Source organism: Hyalella azteca, unplaced genomic scaffold (assembly GCF_000764305.2).
Source record: "Hyalella azteca isolate HAZT.00-mixed unplaced genomic scaffold, Hazt_2.0.2 contig456, whole genome shotgun sequence".
In the NCBI taxonomy this organism is placed as follows: Eukaryota; Metazoa; Arthropoda; class Malacostraca; order Amphipoda; family Hyalellidae; genus Hyalella; species Hyalella azteca.
The window spans coordinates 112,870-136,611 of NW_025930806.1; the positions used below are offsets into that span (position 1 = coordinate 112,870).

General features: G+C 42.0%; 2 protein-coding genes across 2 annotated transcripts; one reads left to right on the plus strand and one right to left on the minus strand.

Annotated features, from left to right (window-relative positions):
• Positions 1 to 8,941: 8,941 nt before the first annotated feature.
• On the plus strand, positions 8,942 to 11,908 carry LOC108673240 (gastrula zinc finger protein XlCGF17.1-like). The gene is made up of 3 exons (XM_018161041.2): positions 8,942 to 9,776; positions 9,994 to 10,115; positions 11,114 to 11,908. The coding sequence occupies exons 1-3, from the start codon at positions 9,668 to 9,670 to the stop codon at positions 11,906 to 11,908; spliced, it is 1,026 nt and encodes a 341-aa protein (XP_018016530.1). The 5' UTR covers positions 8,942 to 9,667.
• A 5,427-nt stretch (positions 11,909 to 17,335) lies between these two features.
• LOC108673311 (transcription initiation protein SPT3 homolog) lies at positions 17,336 to 22,973 on the minus strand. Its single transcript, XM_018161119.2, has 7 exons — positions 22,774 to 22,973; positions 22,515 to 22,624; positions 22,062 to 22,170; positions 21,698 to 21,917; positions 19,581 to 19,686; positions 18,278 to 18,451; positions 17,336 to 17,680 (listed from the first exon to the last, which is right to left on the minus strand). Exons 1-7 carry the CDS (start codon positions 22,787 to 22,789, stop codon positions 17,528 to 17,530), a joined length of 888 nt encoding a protein of 295 aa, XP_018016608.1. The 5' UTR covers positions 22,790 to 22,973; the 3' UTR covers positions 17,336 to 17,527.
• Positions 22,974 to 23,742: the final 769 nt, after the last annotated feature.

A 23,742-nucleotide genomic window follows, 5' to 3' on the forward strand; every position in this document is an offset into this window, starting at 1 on the left:
ATTCTTGATTCATTTTATGTTCATTCATTCTTGCTCGATTCATTTAATGTTCATTCATTCTCTTATGTTCATTCATTCTTGATTCATTTCATGTTCATTCATTCTTGATTCATTTAATGTTCATTCATTCTTTTATGTTCATTCATTCGTGATTCATTTCATGTTCATTCATTCTTGATTCATTTAATGTTCATTCATTCTTTTTATGTTCATTCATTCGTGATTTCATTTCATGTTCATTCATTCTTGATTGATTTAATGTTCATTCATTCTTTTATGTTCATTCATTCATTCTTGATTCATTTCATGATCATTCATTATTGATTCCTTTATTTGAAATTTGTAAAAGGATTTATTTCGAATAAACTTGTAAAATGTACATGTTTTGTCATTAATCTCCTTAAGATACTGAAGTTTGAGTTTGATTCAAGTTTAACTACTGGTTTTTTCAAAAAGTTGAAGAAAAAGTTGAATGTAAAATGAACGTAACTATCTGTGGAGGGAAGCTGTTATGAAATTTATGAACCTCATGGTATTCTTTCCCTTCACAGTACCCTACGAGGTTCGAAACCTGTCATTACAGGTTGAAACCTGTCTTTACAGGTCTTACTTTTAATGAACCTTGATGAATAACTAAGTCATTTTTTAAGATAGAAGCACGAACTTGGTCTGGTTGGATGCGCCTTGAGCTCCCATTTCGTAAATTGGCAACGGAATTTGGCTACTTCCAAAAAGGAAAAAGTTATTCAATAAAATGTCATTTATAAGAGTAATTTTAGATTCTAGATTTATGCACCAAAATTCTACCAGCATATCTTTAACTCCTAATAAATAGAATTATGTGCTAAAATACTGAAATTTCGGGTAAAATCACGAAAAACGGCTATCAAACTTATTAAATATTGCAAAAGTCGAACACGATTCCCAGATTCTCAAATGACAACCTTGGACGCATCTTACCAAAAGAAAGTAATATTCTGCCTTTTAATGTGACTGAGCTATTCGTCCAAGTGTAAAACCTGTAACTACAGGTTTTGAACCTGTCCTTACAGGTTTCGAACCTCATGAGGTAATGTGGCGTAAACGATGACCATCAAGTGCGTTTGAGGGGAAACATGAATCTTGATGAAAAAACTGACTAAGTCAGTTTTAAAGATGGAAGCATGAACTTGGTCTCGTTGTATGCGCCTCGAGCTCCCATTTTGTAAATTGGCAACGGGATTTGGCTAGGTGCGAAAACGAAAAAGTTATTCAATATAATGTGATTTATCTAAATAACTTTGGAACTATCGAAGATTTTTGCACCAAAATTCTACCAAAATGTCTTTAAATCCTAATAAATAGAATTACGTGCTGCAATGCTTCATTCGAGGTGAAATGATGAAAAACATATGTCTACATCATAACTATTTGCTAAAGTCGAAGCACGTTCCCAGATTCTCAAATGACAACCTTGGACGCATCTTACCAGAAGAAAGTAATACTCTGCCTTTTAATGCGACTGAGCTATTCGTCCAAGTGCAAAACCTGTAACTACAGGTTCTGAACCTGTCCCTACAGGTTTCGAACCTCATGGGGTGAGGTGGAGGGAATGATGACCACCAAGTGCGTTTTTTGGGAAAACATGAACCTTGATTAATAACTCGTGTGCTTTCAAGCCGATTGCTTTCAAACGTTAATATGTTATTGTCCCCGTTATTCCGGTCATTTTGATACCTAACTCGTTACAGTGCAAGAATAATTGCGGTTTGGGCACACTTTTCTACCGAAGCTGAGGGTCTGGTAAACTCATATACAACTTTACCTCATTTTTTTGGACCAAGTTTGAAACCCTCGATATATTTTTGCTGAATGTCAACCCAATTTCAGTTTAACATTAAAATACATCAAAATGCTTCAAATTAAACCCATTTCAAGGGGATTCTTGCCAAATATCTCCCCATATTAGGCAAAACATATTTTTGCTCAATTTCAAAGCCAATTTCACTTTAACACTAAAAACATCAATATGCTTCAAATTAAATCCATTTCAAGGGGATTCTTGCCAAATATATCTCCATATTAGGCAAAACATATTTTTGCTCAATATCAAGCCAATTTCACTTTAACACTAAAAAACATCAAAATGCTTCAACTTAAAACCATTTCAAGGGGGATTCATGCCTAATATCACCCAAAATCAGGATAAAGGAGATGAACTACACCTAGCTTGGACCTAACCTGCGAGGACTTTCACGCGCGCCGTGGATAGAGTCCCCTTTGTAAAAGAAGGCTAGTAATTCCCATATACTTTTCCGGTAGTAGATTTTCGGACAATGGTGGTCTCTCTGATATGCGGCGCTGTGAGAGAACTTAGACTTAGCGGTCTCTGATATGCGCTGTGAGAGAACGTAGACTTTCGAGCATGGATGGTCACTGACATGCGCTTTGACACACCGTACAATTCCGGTTCTCTTGCAATGGCAGAATCTCATAATATAACGACAAGAAAAGTTATATATGTTCTAGATAAATATCCAACCAAAATACTATTTATCAGCCTTTAAAGTAGATTAATGATCGCCACAAGTCGATACACAAGTTGTTTCAATGATAGAAATACTTCTTTGACTCACCGTACAATTCCGGTTGTCTTGCAGTGGCAGAATCTCATAATATAACGACAAGCAAAGTTATATATGGTCTAGATAAATATCCAACCAAATACTGTTTATCAGCCTTTAAAGTCGATTAATGATCGCCACAAATCGATACACAAGTTGTTTCAATGATAGAAATACTTAGATACACTTTTACATATGACCCCAATATATTCCCTTCAACTATGCACCGGGTCATTGCTGGAGGGAATATAGGTTCCCACCTGTAAAGCAGCCTTCCCTTCATGCCCTTCATAGGTTCACCACCTGTCGTAACAGGTCCTATAATTTTCCCACTATAGGGTCGAAACCTGTATTGACAGGTCACAACTCGCTGGAGGGAATTACCCTCCAAGGGCAAGGGAAGGTCTCCTGCTAGGTGCGAAAGGTTGACTTCTAATAAACTTACAGAAAAGTTACTTATACCATTTGAAAGAGCTCTTCAAGACAACTACATCACGTGTCGCGCATCCTCTAAATCTTTCGATTTAAAAAGTTATTTAAAGATTTACTTCATAGGGTCGTCTGTGGAGGGAAGTCTCAATATCCCAGCACTATAAACCCTTTATAAATCTCATACAGGTTAAGAACTTCATGGACCTAGCAGAGCGCGACAGTTACTGGTTAGCTGGTTACTGGAACTGGTATGAAATGCAATATTTCCAGCGTGGTTTGTGGCATCGTAGCCCTGAAGCTAAGTGTAGCTGTGCATGTTTATTATGAGCTTTGGCTAGTGCTAGTTTAAGAGTTAAATTTATGATCAACGGCTGGGCTCACCGTTCACTCAACAAAACGTCAGTTCTCGTTAGTTGACCGCAGCGTCAGCAAAATCAGGTAATCATAATCTTGTTACGGTCACGAACAGAATTAAGGATGTCACCGGACGCCTGCCGCAACCTTTAATCTTGTCAGAATGTCTCGAGCCTTACGGCCAAACGCCGGCAACTATATTGTTAAAATACGATGACTTTGCCAAAAAGCTCAATAGAACTTTATTGCACTGGAATTCCGTTAATTAAAACTTCGGGTAACACAGATAAAACTATACTTTTATTCCACAAAAGAACACTTTAAAACAGGCACATTCAAAAATAGGATTTACGTAGTGAAATTGAGTGAACATGCTTTCAGAGTACAGACACGATATCTGGCGTTCGGGCATAATTTCACAAGCAAGGCATCAAGGCAGAGTGAGCTCAGAGAGAACCTCACTGTAGGGCTGGCGGGACACGACTGACTAACCGAATAAACCGATTCACACTTCACAGCCGCTCAGACCTGGGGCCAAACTTTCAAGACTCGCTAAGTGAACGTAAGTACTTACACTCTATTTTCTTGTCTATGATTGGTGGATTTTGCTTGCGTGGCCGTCAGTAATTGGCTGATGGACTTACGATCTTTTAATTTTTTGAAAGTATAGGCCCTGACCTTGTACTACGTCGATACCGCTGAAGAAAGGTCCAACATCAATGTTACAACATCGGCCACGCTTGATATGGCTTCGGTATATGCACACGAGATTAAAAATTAAGAAGGCTAATAGTGAACGATGTTCGCCGTTCACAATGAGAATAGAGAATTTTTTTCTTCAATGAAAAAATCCTGATTGCACTTGCTGTGATGCTCATTAGAAATTTTGTTCGAAGCCGTAGCTTTCATTTCAGAAAGCCAAACATTAGGTAGAGAATAACGTATAAGCCTACGAAATATCTTTAGGATTGTCAAATTGCGCATCCTGCAGCCTATACAGCCTGACTGAGCAGCCTGCCGCTCCCACCCCCCCAGCCTAACGCATTTCAACACTCTAATTCTACTTCATAGGTACGTACGACGAGAGAATATTTAATTAAAGAATTAATTAAAGCAGAGTAGCAACAACGAAAATTGTTAACTGAATGATCGTTTTCAGCATCTATCAGGCTGCAGCTAAAATGCCGTCCTCAATAACTGAGCTATTGAAGAAGCCACTGAAGTAACATCTACCCGCTTAGCTTCACAATAAATGACCAGAGGAAAACCAAGCAACATCGCGACTTCACCTCAAAGAAACATGAACGCAATGCTGGTTGCAGCGAACGACTTGCGTTCCACAGTCAGATTATTCTGAGGACCTCGAGGTTTGGCGGCGCGCAGCATGCAGCATGAGTTGCGTGAGCGAAACCCAGCACGCCTTGACCCGCACACACCCTGCCCTCTACTTTTCTTCCCCCACTCACCCTAGCCAGCACCCTCCACGCCCCAACTAACCCTGCCCAGCACAAACCCATCCTCCCACTTTTCTTCCCCCACTCACCCTGGCTTGCACCCTTCCTGCCCGAACTCATCCTGCCAGCATCCTCCCTGCTCCTCCCCCACTTACCCTGACCAATACCCTCCCCTCCCTAATCAAGGGTATAATCAAGGGTATAATCAAGGGTATATTCATGGGAATGATCAAGGGTATAATCAAGGGTATAATCATGGGAATGAGATACTGAAAGTGCCGGCAAATTCGCATTTCAACTACCGCTCTCGATGCGATCTTGATTGCTAAATAATCTAGCTGACGCAAACAAGATATAACTAAAACATAATATTTCAATAACATAGTTGATCGTATTACCCCTAACAATATATAATATATTGTTATATTAATGACCTGCAGGATGTTATCGTGCCTGTAGGACTGCAGCAGCCGCAGCTCCTCGAGCGTCTGGCTGATGGGCAGCGGCAGGGGCGCCGCCCCCGGCACCGTGTCGCTGCTCTGCCCGTAGCAGTGATACGCTCCATACGTAGCAGTGATACGCTCATACACGCGCCCGTACCAGTGATACGCTCCATACACACGCGCCCGTACCAGTGATACGCTCCATACACACGGGTATCAGTGATACGCCCCACACATACGGGTATCAGTGATACACTTTACAGACACGGGAATCAGTGTGTAGGATGTGTAGGATTTCAGTATATTAGCTGAATATTCAGGAGTACTTCGGGAAACAGTGGGAGTATAAGAACATAAGATAACCAATATGTGGAAGGTAGAATTAAGCAGAGGGGTTGACGATGAACATAAGTAAACAATATGTGGAAGGTAGAATTAGGTTGAGGGGTTAACGATCCTGTATAGCAGCGTACGAATTAACACGTTGACTACGAAGTGGTACATATGCGTACCACGAAATGTATTTCTCCAGGACGTAGTGATACATAATTCGGGTTGCCTAAAATTGGCCAAATCCGCGAACAAAAAAGGCCAAAAAAGGCCGATAACTCAATGTATACTAGTTTATTTGTAGGTTCCGCTATAAAAATTCCATTTATTTTCTTTTTGCAGTATTCAAAATTTAATTATGAAGTACCCCTTTTACAAATTTTAGCAAGCGAACGCAATTGAGGAAAACTAAATCGCGGAATTTGTCCGGAAAAAATGACCGTCTGGCAACCCTGATTGAAAACAGTACAAAAAATGAAATAATAGTACAAAATGAAGCAATCGTAGTCAAGGTGTTAAGGGCAGACTTGTTTTGGGATAAAAAATTTTAATAGTAAAAGGAATTCAGACAACTGCAGTGATATGATTAATATCCTAGAGTTGTGGAGATATTCTACTGTCGATATTGCATGTATCAATATTGTATTTATTATCTGCTTACTGATACTATGCTTGCTAGTAGGGAAGTTATCCCACTGATAATCCGTAGGATATGTATGATAATCCGTAGGATATGTATGATAATCCGTAGGATATGTATGATAATCCGTAGGATATGATGATAATAGGGAAATTATCCGACTAAGAGATATCGATCTCAAAGATATCAGAGTAGGTGCTGATACTGCCAGGGCCCATACTTTCGAAAAAAAAAATTCAAATATCGTAAGTTCATCAGCCAATCATTGACGGCCTTCCAAGCCAAATCCACCAATCATAGACAAGAAAATAGAGCGTAAGTACTTACGTTAACTTAGACAGTTTTGAATGTTTGGGCCCAGGAGCCATACTTTCAAAACTCGCTAAGTGAACGTAAGTACTTACGCTCTATTTTCTTGTCTATGACTAAGTGAACGTAAGTACTTACGCTCTATTTTCTTGTCTATGATTGGTGGATTTGGCTTAAATGGCGGTCAATGATTGGTTCATGGACATACGATTTCTTAACTTTTTTTAGAGTATAGGCCATGGACTCAAAAATTGTGTTTGTGGCCATTGGAAACTATGCGTATGGTGTACTGAAACTATGTTCTGTGCTGAGCTCTAAGCATATGAATGAAAGAACAGTGCTATGCTGTGAAACTATGCTCTATACCTTTGTTACATTTAACTTTAGTCAAGTGTTCTTAATTTAAGTGTTCATTCTTCGTTTAATTAAAGTAATTGTGTTGATTGGGAGATATTTATTGTAACTTGACATGAAAGATCTTACACAGTGATACGCTCACACACGCGGGTAGGTAGCTACGTGTACTTAGGCCGCTACGTGTACTTAGGCCGCTACGTGTACTTAGGTCGCTACGTGTACTTAGGCCGCTACGTGTACTTAGAGCGCTATGTGTACTTAGGCCGCTACGTGTACTTAGGCCGCTACGTGTACTTAGGTCGCTACGTGTACTTAGGCCGCTACGTGTACTTAGGCCGCTACTTGTACTAGACCGCTACATGTACTTAGGCCGCTACATGTACTTAGGCCGCTACGTGTCCTTAAACCGCTACGTGTACTTGGGCCGCTACGTGTACTTAGGCCTCTACATGCCCCGCAACACTCACGGGATGTATGCGCTTGACCGCGACCTCCGTGTTCTTCCAGACGCCCCAAAAGACGCAGCCGAAGCCGCCCTTCCCCAGCAGGTTGCCGCGCGCCCAACGGCCCGTCGCCGCCGTCAGCTCCCCGTACGCGATCACGGGCACGCTGGGGCACGCGCCCCCCTCACTCAGCACCGACACGGACGACGCTGTGGGGTACGGGGGGCATGGGGGGCATGGGGGGAATGATGGCTGAATATGTCATGGCGGCTGAAGGGGCGGACTTCTCTTGGGTTGAATTTATGATAAAAAATATTCGCGGAACTGATATTTGAGGACAATAGTATGCACAATAGACAGGTGTACAGAAGCAGCAGGCTGATGTACGACTGGATATGGTGATGCAAAGCAGTCACTAGAGGAGCTGCGTAGCAGCACGGACGGTGTCGTAGCAACGATTGAGAGCATGCAGACCGCGCCTGCAGGGCTGTGGCACCACTCAAGGTCAACGGTAGAAAAGCTGCCAAAGGCGGCTTTCTTCCTTTTTCTTTATTGCTACGATTAAATTCGAGGAAGAAACAATCCAAAGATCAAATAGAGCTTTTGACATGTTAAAAGCAAACAGCCTAAAACGGAGTTTGCTCTAATTAAAATTCCTTGAATTTAGGGAGGACGTTCTGGATAAATTTAAAGACTTGTGGTACGAGGAGTACTTACTCTCCTTGCGAGAAACTCGCACTAATCTCTATCAGCCCAAATGGGAAGATCGAATTAAAATAGGAGACATCGTCCTCATATCTGCACCCAACATACCTCGTCCACTAGAGATCATAGTTCGCATTTGTAAATTATTTACAGGTAACGACGGAAAGACGCGCTCTGCTGAAAATTTAAGACCTGACCGCTCGGCGGGGGTCTACTCAATTTCATTGTTGTATCCTTTGGAATTCAATTTAGATTCTGTGTCTCCGTATAGTCCTCCTGACGTTCCTCCTACTGTTGCAGGCGCCAGCAGCGGTGGCGGGCTCGCGGAAACGAGAGAGACGCAGAGCTACTGAGCAGTGCTTCCAGCGACTACGTGCCTCGGCTGTAAATTAATGTAATGTTTAACCTTGTATAACTGCCATAATTCATTCCTGAATTTTGTTCCAATTTTGTGCCCCGGGAGTGTGTAAGAAATTACCACTTTCGGATGCATTGCAACCTTCACTTGTTGCCAGGTGACGAGGTAGCGCACCTCTAAATTAGCTCAGATTTGTACCGGCAGCCGACCTAGCAACATCTCTAATCTTACCTGCGACCTGACTCGTGGACTACGCATCTTCAGCAACCACAGGCTCCTAATCCTTGCTGATACCATTGTTCTACTGTCTTATAATTTTGTGTGAATGTAATATCTAGCAGGATTTATTTAACTGTTTATTTCTCGTGAATTAACAAGGTAGGATTTATCTTACGCTCACCATAATTTACGTTTGGGGATAACCTCCATTTGGGACGTTTAAGGTGGATATAAATTACCTTCGGTCATTTGCTGAGGGTCTAGTATAGGTAGATGGAGGTTTAGGGTTTCATTCTTCCTCTAACTTTTTCCCGTGCATTTGAACCTCCTACTGTCCTGCCTGTCCTTTCTGGTGAGCCTTCCTCCAACTTTACACTCCTCTTTTGTTAGGGTTTCATTCCTTAAGCCTAGCAGTTGTAACTACGGTTACACACTGAATCCCGAAGAGATTTAGGTGTATGCCAATATTCTTTATGATTTTGTTAAATACTGCTTTAATAGTTGCATTTGTCAAGCTTTGTCGACGCCAGATCTACACACGTCATAATCTTTAATTTCGTCAACAGTATGAACTTCGACGTTCCTATGACGCCTTTTGCCGATCCTGACCCTTACCTGGAGGATCTATCTATTCTGAAGATTCTAATTTCCCATGTCCAGTTGACTAAAATTCTCGAGCCTGGTCTTACTTAACTTGCTCCTTGGATGAAAATTTTACTTACCATGAATAAACTTCCATTGCTTCCCGAGGATGAAGAAGACCCAAGGAGATCCAAACTTACATCTTATCCAATAAATGATGAAATGATCCTCTGATTATAAATCTTTACTTTACCTATTATCTGGCGAATTGAAAAATTCATTTCAGAATGTCTGCACAGAATGGTCGCCAACACTAGAGTTACTTTAAATTGATACTTGGACTTCATTACCATTAAACAATTTTGGATCATAAATAAACTTCAGTTTAACTTGGAACTAGCAAAATCTAATCAGTATCTTGATGAATAAAATCAAAGCATGCAGTGTTGTAATGCAAAATATCTCTGGTGCAAAGTCAACAGCAGCTGGCACGGTGAGCGGAGCATCACCCAAATGCCCTCTGATTCTTGCAAAGTTGAATCTGATGGTGAGCTGCAGTTTGAGGGATGTACATATTGCTTTCAATTGTGTAAAAGTTTAAAATAACATTTCGTATCGAGTTAATTACAGTTGCCTAGTTTATTAACGTGAAGATATTGATCCAAATTTTGTGGAAGCAGTGACTCATTTTTTTTCATTTGTAACTGTGTCAATGTCTCATGCTCAAGTTTATTCAAGATGTTGATCCGTATAAATTTATTCAGTTACAGAGGCCAGTGACTCACCTCCCCCCCAAAAAACGGAGGCAGTTTACATCAAGGAGGAACCTGAAGAAGGAGAGGACATAACTGTGAAAGAGGAACCAATTGACAGTAATGAAAATGAGGTAAATTCATGATTTGCATCAATGAATTGTAAAGCATCAAATTAACGTATCAATATTTGTACCCTGGTAGTTGGTTTTCAATCAGGTAAATTAGCTGAGCTCCTAAGTTTGAAGAATTATATCCCTCATATCTATGTGTGATTGATCTGAAAATAAAGATTGAAGCTATTTATTTGTATTTGAAATTTGTATATAATTTTAAATGAACCTGTAAACGTGTATGTAATTTTATATTAAGTTTATTTTATCCAGTGAGTTAATGTGGTGTATCATTTGAGCAACTAACCTCTTTTTTCACACCTTGAATATAGGTAAATTCCATTGAATTAATTGTGTGTAGTTCAAGTTTAGTCAATGATGTTTCTGTACATCATTGGTTTTCTTTGCCGGCAAGCAAATAACGAGCATGTCATAAAAAAAGATTTATTTATTATTTGATGATCAGAAGTGCATTGCAATACGAGTTCTGTGACTATGCCAGCCAGTGAAGTTAGTCCTGGTATGCACCTGCCAAGCATTGCTTGGTATATGGGTAATCACGAGCGCCGTGTTCATGTATTTGCTATGTGTGCTCCTGTGATATTTGCTAAGTGTGAGGATTGTAACATTCAGAAGCTCCTTTTTTAATTTTTGCCATCTCTCAAGCAATAAAATAACTTCAAGCCATTGTGCAACAGGACAGGTTGACATTTCACTTTTCAATATTCTTCTCTCCTTTCCACCAAATGCCCAATTGCACTTTTTCTTGTCCTTTGTGTGTCTCATTTGACTTTTAAGAAAGATATAAACACATAGGAGTTGTTACATAGATCAAAATTAGCTAATTATTTGTAATGGAAAACATTGAATAATTTAAAATAGCTCACTATGGGCTGGGATTGTGTGTTGATGCTGATTCCACCACAAATTCCATGTTCCTTTGATGCAATAATGATTCACATGGAAGTGTAATTTTCCATACGAAAAATTACTGTTTATTGTTGCCCATGTGTCCTAAGGGCGTGAGAAGTGGACAGCCCGCTCCCAAGGGTGCCTCTGACAACGCTGCTGGGAGCGTTGTCTCTGCAGCGTACTGCTCCCAGCACGGCCCCAACAGGTTTGGGTGTTCCCAGGGTGGATTTGTTGAGGCCGAAGCTGCAGCCCAACTGCAGCAGTGCCTCGCAGATGAGCAGGCAACCGCAACGCCACTCTCGTGGACGGCAACTTCAGTGCAGCAACTTACGCAACACGTCCGTGCAGAACATAAAGAACTATATCAATGTTTTGACTGTGAATGTACCAGCTCCAGCGAAGGATATCTCAGATACCATATACTTTTTCAGCACCCCTCGCAGAAACCATTTAGATGTTTGGAATGTGATTATTCTTGTGTCATAAGAAGAGATCTGCGAAGGCATGTACTATCCACGCATTCATCTGCGAGACCTTATAGCTGCTCGGCATGTCAATATTCAGGCATCACGGAAAGCGATCTAAAACGGCATGTACTGGCCAATCATCCATCCGAGAAACCATTTAGATGCTCGGAATGTGAATGTTCTTGTGTCACTGAAAACGATCTGCGAAGGCATGTTCCATACAAGCATTCACCCGGAAGACCTTTTATTTGCACCGAATGTGAATATACTGGCGTCACTAAAAGTAATCTACAAAGGCATGTTTTATCCAAGCATTCGTCTGAAAAACCTTTTAACTGCTCGCAGTGCTCATATTCTTGCATCCAAAGACAAAGGCTAGTCCGACACGTGCAATCCAAACATTCCAAGTCCAACTCCTCGCCTCTGAATGTATAAATCTACTTTAATGAATAAATGTATTCCAGTAAATATTTGTTCTCATTTCATTTGTTAAAAACGCCATTCGCTAGTGGGAGTCGGGGATAAATTGACCACTTTCATGCAGAATTTTGTTGTCAGTAAAGCAGTCACGTAAAACTTGCATACCAACTAAATTGTTTTCAGTCTGATATTATGTATAAAATTAAATCGTGAACAAACTTGATGTCATGATGTAGTTGCGAGGATATTCTATCTACCAGAAGCACATCCGTTGGCCACAAATGTAGCTCTTAAATAAGCCCTGAGGCCAACGCACAGCTACTTATTGCCGCAGAGCTACAAAGCAGTTTTTCAGCTGTCAAGGGATGGGAATCACCCGGCATTCTTGTTCATGGAGTCAGTGAGAGTCTGAGAGACTCCTTCCTATTCCAGCACGTTACCAATCCAACCCATTATAAAAGTAAACAGACTCCCAATATTCTAGACCTGGTGTTTACTAGTGATGAATCAATGTTAGATGAGCTTCGACACGAGGCTCTATTGGGCAAAAGCCATCACCAATCAATGTTTTTCATTATTAAGTGCTGTACAGAAAAGACGCCTCGGAAGCGTGAGCGTTTTTGAAGTTTGCTGAAGACGACTATGATAAACTCCATGCAGCAGTGAATATTTCGTACTGTATTACGGACATGAACGTGGCTGAGTCATGGTCATTTCTGCAGGACACGGTTCTGTCTGCAGTTGATGCGTGTGTAACTATAATTGAGCTCGGTGGAGCCAAAAACTCAGTGGATGAGCAGTATAGAGCTAGCTAAGCTGAAAACCAAGAATGAAGCCTACCAGCGTATTTACAGACTCGTAGCGATGCTGATTATAACCTATACCCATGAGCTCGAAATCAAACTGATGAAAGCTGTCGCCCCGCAGTAAAAACCTTCAAAAAAATTATTGCCAAAAATGAAGAAAAAAGAACCCAAAAGCCTTCTTTTTGTGCGCTAGCTCGAAGTGCAAGATAAAAGACGATATTTCTGATTAGAAAGTAGAGCAACGAAAGATATCCTGTGATGAGGGCAAAGCTAACGTTCTTAATCATTTTTTTCCGTAGCGTATTCACTGAAGAGCACTTGAACAGTATTCCAGCTATTGAGGAGCGCCCAGTCGGCTCCAAATTAACAAGTTTTTAAATACATGCAAGAAGAAGAAGTTCTCAAGAGCCTGGTCGCTCTAAACCCCCAACAAGTCATGTGGATCAGACGGCTTCCACCCCAGATTACTCAAAGAGTTAGCAACCGGCCTAGCAGGCCCTTTGATGTCATTTTTTCGAGAAAAACTTTGAACGAAGAGATCTTGCCGGCTGACTGGAAAGACGCTCAAGTGACACCATTGTTCGAGAAAGGTGAAAAAAAAACATCCCGGGCAACTTCTCCCTGCCAGTTTGACAAGTGTCGTTAGCAAGGTAATGGAATCTATAGGGAGGGATCAATTGATCGATCATGTGACTGATAATAATCTATCAGACCATTAACATGGCTTTATTACCGGTAGATCCTGCACCACTAAACTCTTGACTACTCCGAATGAATGGACCCGCCTGCTAGACGAAAGAGTCAAAGGGAGCCAGTAGTTGCAGTGTACCTCGATTTTGCCAAGGCATTTGACACGGTCCCACATGAGCGGCTGTTGCGTAAATTGAAGTCTTTGAGAATTGAGAGTAATGTACTCAAATGAATCATGAATGAATTTTCTAGTAGAGGGCGACAACGTGTCAGTATTAATGGGTCCGTATTAGACTGGGCTTCAGTGCGCAGCGGCGTGCCGCAAGAAAGCGTTCTCGGGCCTGTTTTATTCGCTGCGTTTATAAACGATCTGCCAGAAGCTGTGTCTAGACTCTAGCGTGTGCTCGATGAATACTGACGACACAAAAGTTTATAATACTGTGAAGAATATGTCCCAAAAATTGCAGTTGCGAGATGATCTTGACAGCTTAGCGGACTGTGCTGATAAGTGGCAGCTGCGTTTTAATGCTGACAAATGTAAAGTAATCCACCTTGGTAAGAATACTGAACAGCAAGATTACAATATGAGAAGACACGGTTGCAACGACAGAGTGATGATGTCGAAATCGACTATGGAAAAGAGGAGCAGAGCTGGGCAGCGCTACTTTGAAATGTAGCGGCGCTACCGCTACATGCTCTAAATGTAGCGGGCGCTACCGCTACACGTACTAGATTGTAGCGAGCGCTACCGCTACCGCTACAGTAAAATGTAGCGCCCCTATATTAGCCGCTACAATGGCCAAAATTATTGGAAATCTCTAAATATTTATTGTTCTGCTATTGGGATTTACTCATGAACATTTAATGATGATAAAACATTTTCAAAACATATCAATGCAACTTTATTGCAATTAGCCTAACCGAACTAGTACGGGTTAGATACAGTAAATAAAAGTTGCAGTTATTTATATGTTTTACCTTCGCTACATGGATGTGTACTTTAATCTACCAATCTAAAAAATTATCCACATATACATATAAAAATCAGTCTTTTATTTGTATATATATATATATGTGGATTATTTTTTAAATTGGTAGATTAAAGTAAACATCCATGTAGGGAAGGTGAAACATAGAAATAACTGTGTAAAAATAACTGTAAGCAAACTGAAACATGAAAAAATATCTGTAATTGGTAACTGGTAACAACTTAACAAGTAACAACTAACATGTTGGTGGCAGGGTGGCCCTGTGGTTAAAGTTCAGAGTACCAAGATTGACGCACTAGAGCTGTCTCTTATACACATCTAGATGTGTATAAGAGACAGGAAGACGCCCATCTGGTGTGCTAGCTTCACTTGACGTCACCAACCTCTTTACCAACGTTCCTACAGAAGAAACTTTGGAAATAATTGCTAACCATGTTTATTCAAATGAAAACTTACCGGCTCCATCAATCCCTAAAAAGGTCCTACTTGATCTCCTCCGCATCTGTACTTCTGAATCGCCTTTCCGGACACCTGACAACAAAATTTACCATCAAATCAACGGTGTTGCCATGGGCAGCCCTCTGGGTCCAACCTTTGCTGAATTCTACATGTGCGAACTAGAAAACCGAGTATTGTCGGACGCAACAATCAGGCCTGAAATCTACTGTAGATACGTCGACGACATTTTTGTCGTTGTTCGAGACGAGAATCACATGACGGAGCTACGCGTGGCCTTAGAACTCAGTTCAGTTTTGACGTTCACCTGCGAATTAGGGCTGAATCAGTCTTTGCCCTTCCTCGATGTACTCGTACAAATGGAAGATACAATGTTCGTCACTACAGTTTACCGAAAACCTACAGACGTCGGAAGAGTTCTGAACGACGCAAGTGAATGCCCCCAGCGATACAAAACCAGCACTATTCGCGCCTTAATAAGCCTGTCTCTTATACACATCTAGATGTGTATAAGAGACAGGCCGTGCACCACTAAATTTGTGCACCAATCAGCCTTGAAAGGAACGCCTAGCATATTTCCGGATGACCACCAATCAGCCGCGGATTAAGCCAACCGTCGGTAACCAGCCCGTGACATCATCTTGCTTCAAATATTAGGAGCTTTACGCCACCACATTCTGAAGCGAATAGCCCAGAGAGTAATGGTTATGCATCACTGAACGTTGCATCGAATCATCACTTCATACCCTGACTTAAGCTTGAACTGTAAATTGCGGACAACGGACAGCGACCAACCAGCCCAGGTCGCCAGTGGAACTGCATGCATCCTGCCGTGCACCACCAGACCGTCACTTTTAGCTCAACATCCGGGGTTAGGTTTCAGAAAGCATAGTTCTGTTCCAAACTCTATCGTCCGCCGGCGAGTGACTTCCGCAGCTTCGCTAAATTACGTAACTTTTAACACAGCATCTGAGGTTAGGTTTCAGATAGCATAGTTCTGTTCCAAAATATAGCGTCGTACGACGCGTGGCCGTTCGACCGTACGTGGGCTGGTTCGACACACGGGACAGGTACGGACGGCTCCGGCACGCTCCGTCCGGGTGGTGTAAAATTTTTTCGCGTGTTGGCAGACGACGCTGGGCCATACGACGCCAGGCTTATTTTCCTGTGGGCTGATGGATCTAATTCAATGGATGTGATCTGTCTGGTGGCGTGCGGCTGATAATGTTACAGTCATGAAGTGTTGTAGGCTACGTTCTTCAGGGAAGGGATCATGATAGTCCATTCGAAGCACGGCAGTGGTGATCGATCACCGACAGGCGTCCCATAAATCCTTACTGAGACCTAGGTGCCCTTTGATCTATTAACGTCATCTTTTATTCCCTGCAAATTGGAATGTGATGCATTTTCTGGTTATTATTCGAACGCAATTCAACAAGAAACTTCTGTCATCTAATGCTAATATATAATGGTAAAAAGTGCATTGATATTTGGACGTCTCACTCATTTCTCCAAATAACTTCTATCAATGCTGTTAGTGTCGCTGCGACTTCCGTCCCAGCAGGTTGTGTGTAGCTGTCGCTCCAAAAGCCTCAAATATACGCTTTGTAATGTCGCGCGAGACGGAGCGGTAGCCCCGATGGAACTTAGTCCCGATCCCAGCACATGTGCGCAGTGGAATCGCGCATGCCTATTTTGAGGCCCAGCCATGAGGCTTATTGGTCTCACGCCAGTCTCAATCCTTCCGAATCGAATCAGTCCCGTAATAGAAAAAATATAACTCAGTACTCAATGCAGTGAGTGACAGAGAGCGCATTTTCTCGTCGACGAAAACGTGAAGTCACGAACGGACAGACAGACCGACATGACGAGCACGCCTTTTTTTCTATAAATGAGAAAGTGCGCTAAAAAGACCGTTTACCCCATAAAGGCTGCAAACCCGTCTTACCCTTATTTGACTATAGCGCGGTTAGCTCACAACCACTTCTAAGATCAGTATCAACTCCACATGTGCAACACAAGCATCCGTAGGAGGTACATCCATACCTCTAATTACTCACAGTGAAGGTTGACCAAACGTGTGCCTTGTTATCGACCAAGTATAGATGATAGCATTACAGCATATACAGGCCTACATAAGATTGTATGAGGCTCTATTACATGTAAATACAAATCTATCAATATCTCGCTATTAGAAGAGTGTTCCAGCAACGACAAGTTTAGTGGACAAGTATACTGGGCATTTTTGGATAATGAAAGTTATTATTTACAAATTTAATAAATTTATTTATCTCCAACATAATTAGCTGATATCGCAGGGGTTTGTTTTTGTTTTAGGACTTGAAAAGCACGTGTGATGGAGGCACGTCCATGGATTCAAGGGGGCCGAAAGTGAAGGAGGGTGCGTTCAGAGGACGGTAACTCAGTGTCTGTAGGAGACGGGTGATTAAGGCATGAGTAGCCTATGTCTGATGTAAGATTATGGCATGAGTAGCCTATGGCTGATGGAAGATTAAGGCATGAGTAGCCTATGGCTGATGTAAGATTATGGCATGAGTAGCCTATGGCTGATGGGTGATTGAGGCATGAGTAGCCTATGGCTGATGTAAGATTATGGCATGAGTAGCCTATGGCTGATGGGTAGCTTGCAGGCGATGGATGATTCGAGCGATGAGAAGCCTGCAGCTGACAAGTCAAGCTATGAACAGTCTGCAGGCGACAGGCGAGCGCATCTTACAGAAGGCGCCTAACGGCGAGGAGCAGGCGAAGTAACGGCGCAGCGCCTCGCGTATCTCGTCAGGCGTGATGGCCTCGCCAGCTGCGCCTGCGCCACCCACCTCATCCGCCTGCAGACGAGACATTGCTATTGCTTAACAACACGGCACAAGGAACTGTGAAAAAAAATATATTTCACAGGCCGTAAAAAAATTTAGTAAAAAAAATGTCGTAAAAAATGACAAAAAGATTTAAAAAATTAAAATGTCGTAAAAATAAAGAAAAATGTGTTTGAAAATTTTATGTTGTTGAAATGTTGAGAGTTGTTTAAATGTTGTTGTTGAAAAATGTTCAAAAAATTAAAAATGCAAAAAAAAATTAATAAAATACAGCGCCGAGCAAAAGGCAGCAAGAGAGTTCTCGGGATTACCATTTCAGTCACTAATAAAGCATTGCACGGACAAACAAACTATAATTAATTTTATTTCAGTCACCGAGGGGCGTAAAGAGTAACTAAAATATTATTATAAAAATATTATTGCGAGTGATGCAGCACAGAGGGTTAGGAGGGGTCTCAGAAGGAGAGGTGATGAGGTGCAGGAAGGAATAATGGGTGGGGGTGAAAAAAGAGGGTGATGAGGTACAGGAAGGAAAAATGGGTGGGGTGAAAAAAGAGGGTGATGAGGTGTAGGAAGGAGGGTTTGGTGGGGTAACTAAGATAGAATTACGGTGTGGGGCAGCAGCACGGCGGGGTGGGTGGGGTGCAGGCTGAGGGTGGGGGTGTAGCGGTGCAGGACGTCGGTGACGTCATCGCCTCCAGCGTCACGCCGCACCAGCAGCGCGAGGTCGACGAGCTGAGCGACCGCCTCGCGTGCCAGGAAGTTCAGCACCTCCAGCACGGCCTGTGAGGTGTGAGGTCAGCACGGCCTGTGAGGTGTGAGGTCTGTGAGGTGTGAGGTCAGCACAGTCTGTGAGGTGTGAGGTCAGCACGGTCTGTGAGGTGTGAGGTCAGCACGGTCTGTGAGGTGTGAGGTCAGCACGGTCTGTGAGGTGTGAGGTCAGCACGGCCTGTGAGGTGTGAGGTCTGTGAGGTGTGAGGTCAGCACGGCCTGTGAGGTGTGAGGTCAGCACGGCCTGTGAGGTGTGAGGTCTGTGAGGTGTGAGGTCAGATCTTCATCACAGCGACGCGTGTCATTGAAGGCGCTTACACGCATAGATAAACTTATAGCAAACATAAATATTTATTCTACCCTGGAAATAACTTGCTAAGAATGTTTGTCGCTATCTACAAATTAGTTTGAGGATATAATTTTAGATTTGTTACCATTCATATACCAAAATCATTCTCATGATGTATGCCATTACATATATTTTCGTTGATGATTCGAACCTACCATTAAAATGCTTTCAAGTACATATTTGTTACTCTTGCCATCCCCCAGAGCTGCTATAAGCTTGACTGAATCTTTCCAACAGCTGAAATTTACCAGCGTTAGAGTCAAACACTTGAAGCTCAAAGCCGGGACAAAGTATAAATTGTTTGAACAATCACACAATTCGGAAGGCTGTGCTATTTAAATTACAATCTTTATGACTTAAACTCTATCTTTCATCCTTATCCAGTCAAGTTCCGGTTCCAAGCTAGGCTGTCAGCAACATCACGTAGGCAATCAGCTACCCGGTAGCATGGAGCACTCAGCTGACTTCTCTGGGTTAGTCAGCTAGCAAAGCAACTGACTAACATGACTGAAGCGTCTGCTGATCATGGCAGCTACAACACGTCCAGCAGCCTGAAGGCTCAACTGTCGTGTGTGTGACAAGACTATGTGACGCGTGCGGTCTCTTACGTTTTTGTGAATGCAGGGGATGATGCATTTAAAATCCTTTAATGCATATAAATTAAATGATTCACATTTTAAGCGAATGATTACAAGGCGCAAGTCATTTTTAGGAATGACAGTTTCGGGTCGTTCACACGCATATTATCCTAAAATATTATTAGTATTTTAGTATTAATTACTCGTACTTAACCTGGTTAAGATTGAGTCCTGTGTCGCTGCTGAGCCAGTCTCTGAACTTCCCAACACGAAGGCTGGGACAAAAGCTTGCTCGTCTCGCCTCACAATACTCCTTGTACCTGCAACACAGCCTCACAATACTCCTTGTACCTGCAACACAGCCTCACAATACTCCTTGTACCTGCAACACAGCCTCACAATACTCCTTGTACCTGCAACACAGCCTCACAATACTCCTTGTACCTGCAACACAGCCTCACAATACTCCTTGTACCTGCAACACAGCCTCACAATACTCCTTGTACCTGCAACACAGCCTCACAATACTCCTTGTACCTGCAACACAGCCTCACAATACTCCTTGTACCTGCAACACAGCCTCACAATACTCCTTGTACCTGCAACACAGCCTCACAATACTCCTTGTCTCATCAACACAGCCTCACAATACTTTCAAGTGCCTGCAATACGACTATTAACCCTTTACCGCCAAATCGGACTTTCAAGTCGCCCTTAAAAAACACCAGTTTTCTTTCCTTTTTTCGAAAAATTCACACGAACATAAAAAGTCTTAGATTTATTTTTTACATGTGTACCAAGTTTCAAAGTTATCTGTCTGTAAATAACCGAAATAAAATTTCCAATTTCTTGTGGGAATTTTATTCCGGTTATTTACAGACGGATCGTTTTGAAACTTGGTACACATAAGTAGAAGATGAATCTAAGACTTTTTTTTGTTCGTGTGAATTTTTCCAAAAAATGAAAGAAAACATGTAATTCTTAGAAAACAGCCAAAAAGGGGGTACTGTAGAAATCTATCTCCTCCTAGGATTGTAGAAGAGATATGTAGAAATCTATCTCCTCCTAGCTACAACATCGAGACGCATATCATTCGATGCGTAAGGACCATATCTATCGATTGGTTCTTGTTTTTTTTCGAAATTCTAATTTTTGTGGGTGGGGTGGGCATTTTTCGAAAAAATTGTGATTTCCCCACCCTACCCTTTCGAATTCCCCCCCTTTTTTCAAAATATTTTCAAAACGATAACGAAATTGAAAAAAAAGCTACGACCAATCTCTAGATCTTTTATTTACGAATCGAACGGTAGGTATATCTCTCATTACTGTAGCTTAAAAACTCTAGGAGGAGATAGGTTTGCAGTGGCAATAAGTGTGAATGTTCAGTAGAGCGCAACAAAGTCCCGAGCGCCTCGAAATAGGCATTCAAGGTGGCATGGATGCAAGACTAGACGTTACTGGAGCTGAAATTCAGTCAAGGATGGTGGGAACGACTGCATGAGCACCATCCCACACGACAGCAGCCGGGTAACTAAAGACCAGCGTCTTCAGGTCATCTATTTATGTGCCCGGCCGGTAATTTTCGCCTATCTTAAATGTGAAAGAACTCCCCCACCTCTAACCCTTTCGTGAACTGTCGTCAAGGCATAAATCAACATACAGAGATGATTTTGGTACCGTTGGATAGGTCAGAATGTCAACTTTAAGGTGAGACTAAAAACCAGAGAAGTGAAATTTGCGATTTTTGACCCAGAAATTCGGGCGGTAAAAGGTTAACCTGGCTAACCTGTCTTGGGTGAAGGCTAACCTGGCAGGACTCATGTGTTGGGTGAAGGCTAACCTGGCAGGACTCATGTGTCGGGTGGAGGCTAACCTGGCAGGACTCGTGTGTCGGGTGGAGGCTAACCTGGCAGGACTCATGTGTTGGGTGGAGGCTAACCTGGCAGGACTCATGTGTTGGGTGAAGGCTAACCTGGCAGGACTCATGTGTCGGGTGAAGGCTGACCTGCCAGGACTCGTGTGTCAGGTGGAGGCTAACCTGGCAGGACTCGTGTGTCGGGTGGAGGCTGACCTGCCAGGACTCATGTGTCGGGTGAAGGCTAACCTGGCAGGACTCGTGTCGGGTGAAGGCTGACCTGCCAGGACTCGTGTGTCAGGGGAGGCTAACCTGGCAGGACTCATGTGTCGGGTGAAGGCTAACCTGGCAAGACTCATGTGTCGGGTGAAGGCTGACCTGCCAGGACTCGTGTGTCAATGAAGGCTAACCTGGCAGGACTCATGTGTCGGGTGAAGGCTGACCTGCCAGGACTCGTGTATCAGGTGGAGGCTAACCTGGCAAGACTCATGTGTCGGGTGAAGGCATCCAGGCGGTACGCCCGCTCAGTATTGGCAGGATCAGGCAGCTGGTGCAGGAAGATGTGGTCATACTGCCCCCGCTGGTCTATTGACTGCAGGAATTGAATGCATTGCTTCTTACGATCAGCTGTCTCGCCTCCCTCAACTTCTCCCCCAGACACAGTGCGCTGTAATTCACGGCTATCATCAAGCACACCTGCAATAAGACGTGTGTTACGACACGAGAAGCCGCACCTACTGCAAGAGGAGCACCTAGGTACTGCAGGAGGAGTACCTAGGTACTGCAGGAGGAGCACCTAGGTACTGCAGGAGGCACACCTAGGTACTGCAGGAGGCACACCTAGGTACTGCAGGAGGCGCTGCAGTTTGATGTGGTCATGGCGCATCACAAACAAGATGTCCTCGACGGCCACCTCAGAACTGCCCCGCAGTTCGCTGCCCTCCTGCGCCTGCACGACGGGGAAAAGTTAAGGCTTTCTGGTACATTTAGTTCACTGGAACAGATATTTAAAGTGATACTAGTCACCTGGTGCAGTAGGCTAGTCACCTGGTTCAGTAACTAGTAACCTAGTATAGTAGACTAGTCACCTGGTGCAGTAATTAGTAACATAGTATAGTAAGCTAGTCCCCTGGTGCAGTAACTAGTAACCTAGTATAGTAGGCTAGACACATGGTGCAGTAACTAGTAACCTAGTATAGTAGACTAGTCACCTGGTGCAGTAATTAGTAACATAGTATAGTAAGCTAGTCCCTAGGTGCAGTAACAAGTAACCTAGTATAGTAGGCTAGTTACCTGGTGCAGAAGGCTGGTAATCTGTTGGTGCACAATTGTCTCGACGAGAGCAGCAGTCTCACGCAGAGGTCGCCGGCAATCTCCAAAGCCATGCAACATTTGCTCTATTTCTGAAAAGAGAATATGATTAAATTGGCAAATGGACTGCAATAAATCTTGCAACATAATATCATTAATAGGTATTGCATTATACAGATATAACAAAATTTTACATTAATACAGTATACCTATAACAGAAGCAGATTAAATTTAGGCTTACCTGATATAAAAGACATTTCTTGTCTTAATTCCAGAAAATTTTCACAATAGGTCAAAAGAGTACTCACTGATGTATAAAGAATTTTACTCAGTTTACTGGCATTAGATAAAAAATTTCATGGAACAATAATGTAGCTCTGTCAAAAAATATATCTACAGTTTAAACTAATATTAACTTGATACTTTCAACAGAAATTGGGGTGAAATAATAAAGTCAATCACACATTCCAATCTGAATTGAATGACACGTACACATATCATTTGGGATAAAAAAAAGCTTGAAAAAGCTCCAACTGATATTTTGAAATTGAGCAAGTTAGCAGGATACAAATTTAAGCAAATCTAACTATTTACTTGAAATTTTTTTAATCAAAATACTGTAATTCTCGTGAATTTAAAATCTTGCTGCTTCAAAGTAATGATTTTAGATTCATTCAGAAATATTACAGAACATTAAGAAGTTGTTTGAAGTAAATTTGTAATTCTGCAGTTTGCAGTTCAATTTCATGCTCTTGCCTAATTCATCTATATCCAAAATATGTGTCCCAATCTTGTAGTTGTTGTCAACCAGTCATGTCAAATATAAATGAAGCTAAAATATATAGATTTTAAAAAATCAAATTACTACAAGTATGATTTTCTCAAAAGTACCTAAAGAAAATTTTTTGTAGGTAATTTTAGGGATGAAATTAGAATATTGATGTAAATGGAATTATGTGATAAAATCTGGAACAATTCAGGTTACACTTCTTAAAAAAGCACTGATAAAACTGATCATTTTATGGCAAATTTTGAAAGTTGCAGGCAAAATATGTACCTATGTGCTCTATCAAATGCCAATGATGCGCAATAATTCTTAATTTAGACAAATTATAATTACATGGGAAACTAACTGAGAAACTGGGCAGAAGCTGCCTGTGAATTGGACAATAACATCAGTGAATCTAAAAATTTTACCCATTCCTTAGGC

Excerpts from the sequence above, each read along its gene's own strand:
- LOC108673240 (XM_018161041.2), top strand. The coding sequence starts at position 9,668 with ATGCAGTGTTGTAATGCAAAATATCTCTGGTGCAAAGTCAACAGCAGC. Across the intron at positions 9,777-9,993 it reads TTGCAAAGTTGAATCTGATG|TTACAGAGGCCAGTGACTCA; the intron begins GTGAGCTGCAGT and ends AAATTTATTCAG. Across the intron at positions 10,116-11,113 it reads TTGACAGTAATGAAAATGAG|GGCGTGAGAAGTGGACAGCC; the intron begins GTAAATTCATGA and ends ATGTGTCCTAAG.
- LOC108673311 (XM_018161119.2), bottom strand. Across the intron at positions 21,918-22,061 it reads GCGCCTCCTGCAGTACCTAG|GTGTGCTTGATGATAGCCGT; the intron begins GTGTGCCTCCTG and ends GTCTTATTGCAG. Across the intron at positions 17,681-18,277 it reads CCGTGCTGCTGCCCCACACC|GCGGATGAGGTGGGTGGCGC; the intron begins GTAATTCTATCT and ends TCTCGTCTGCAG.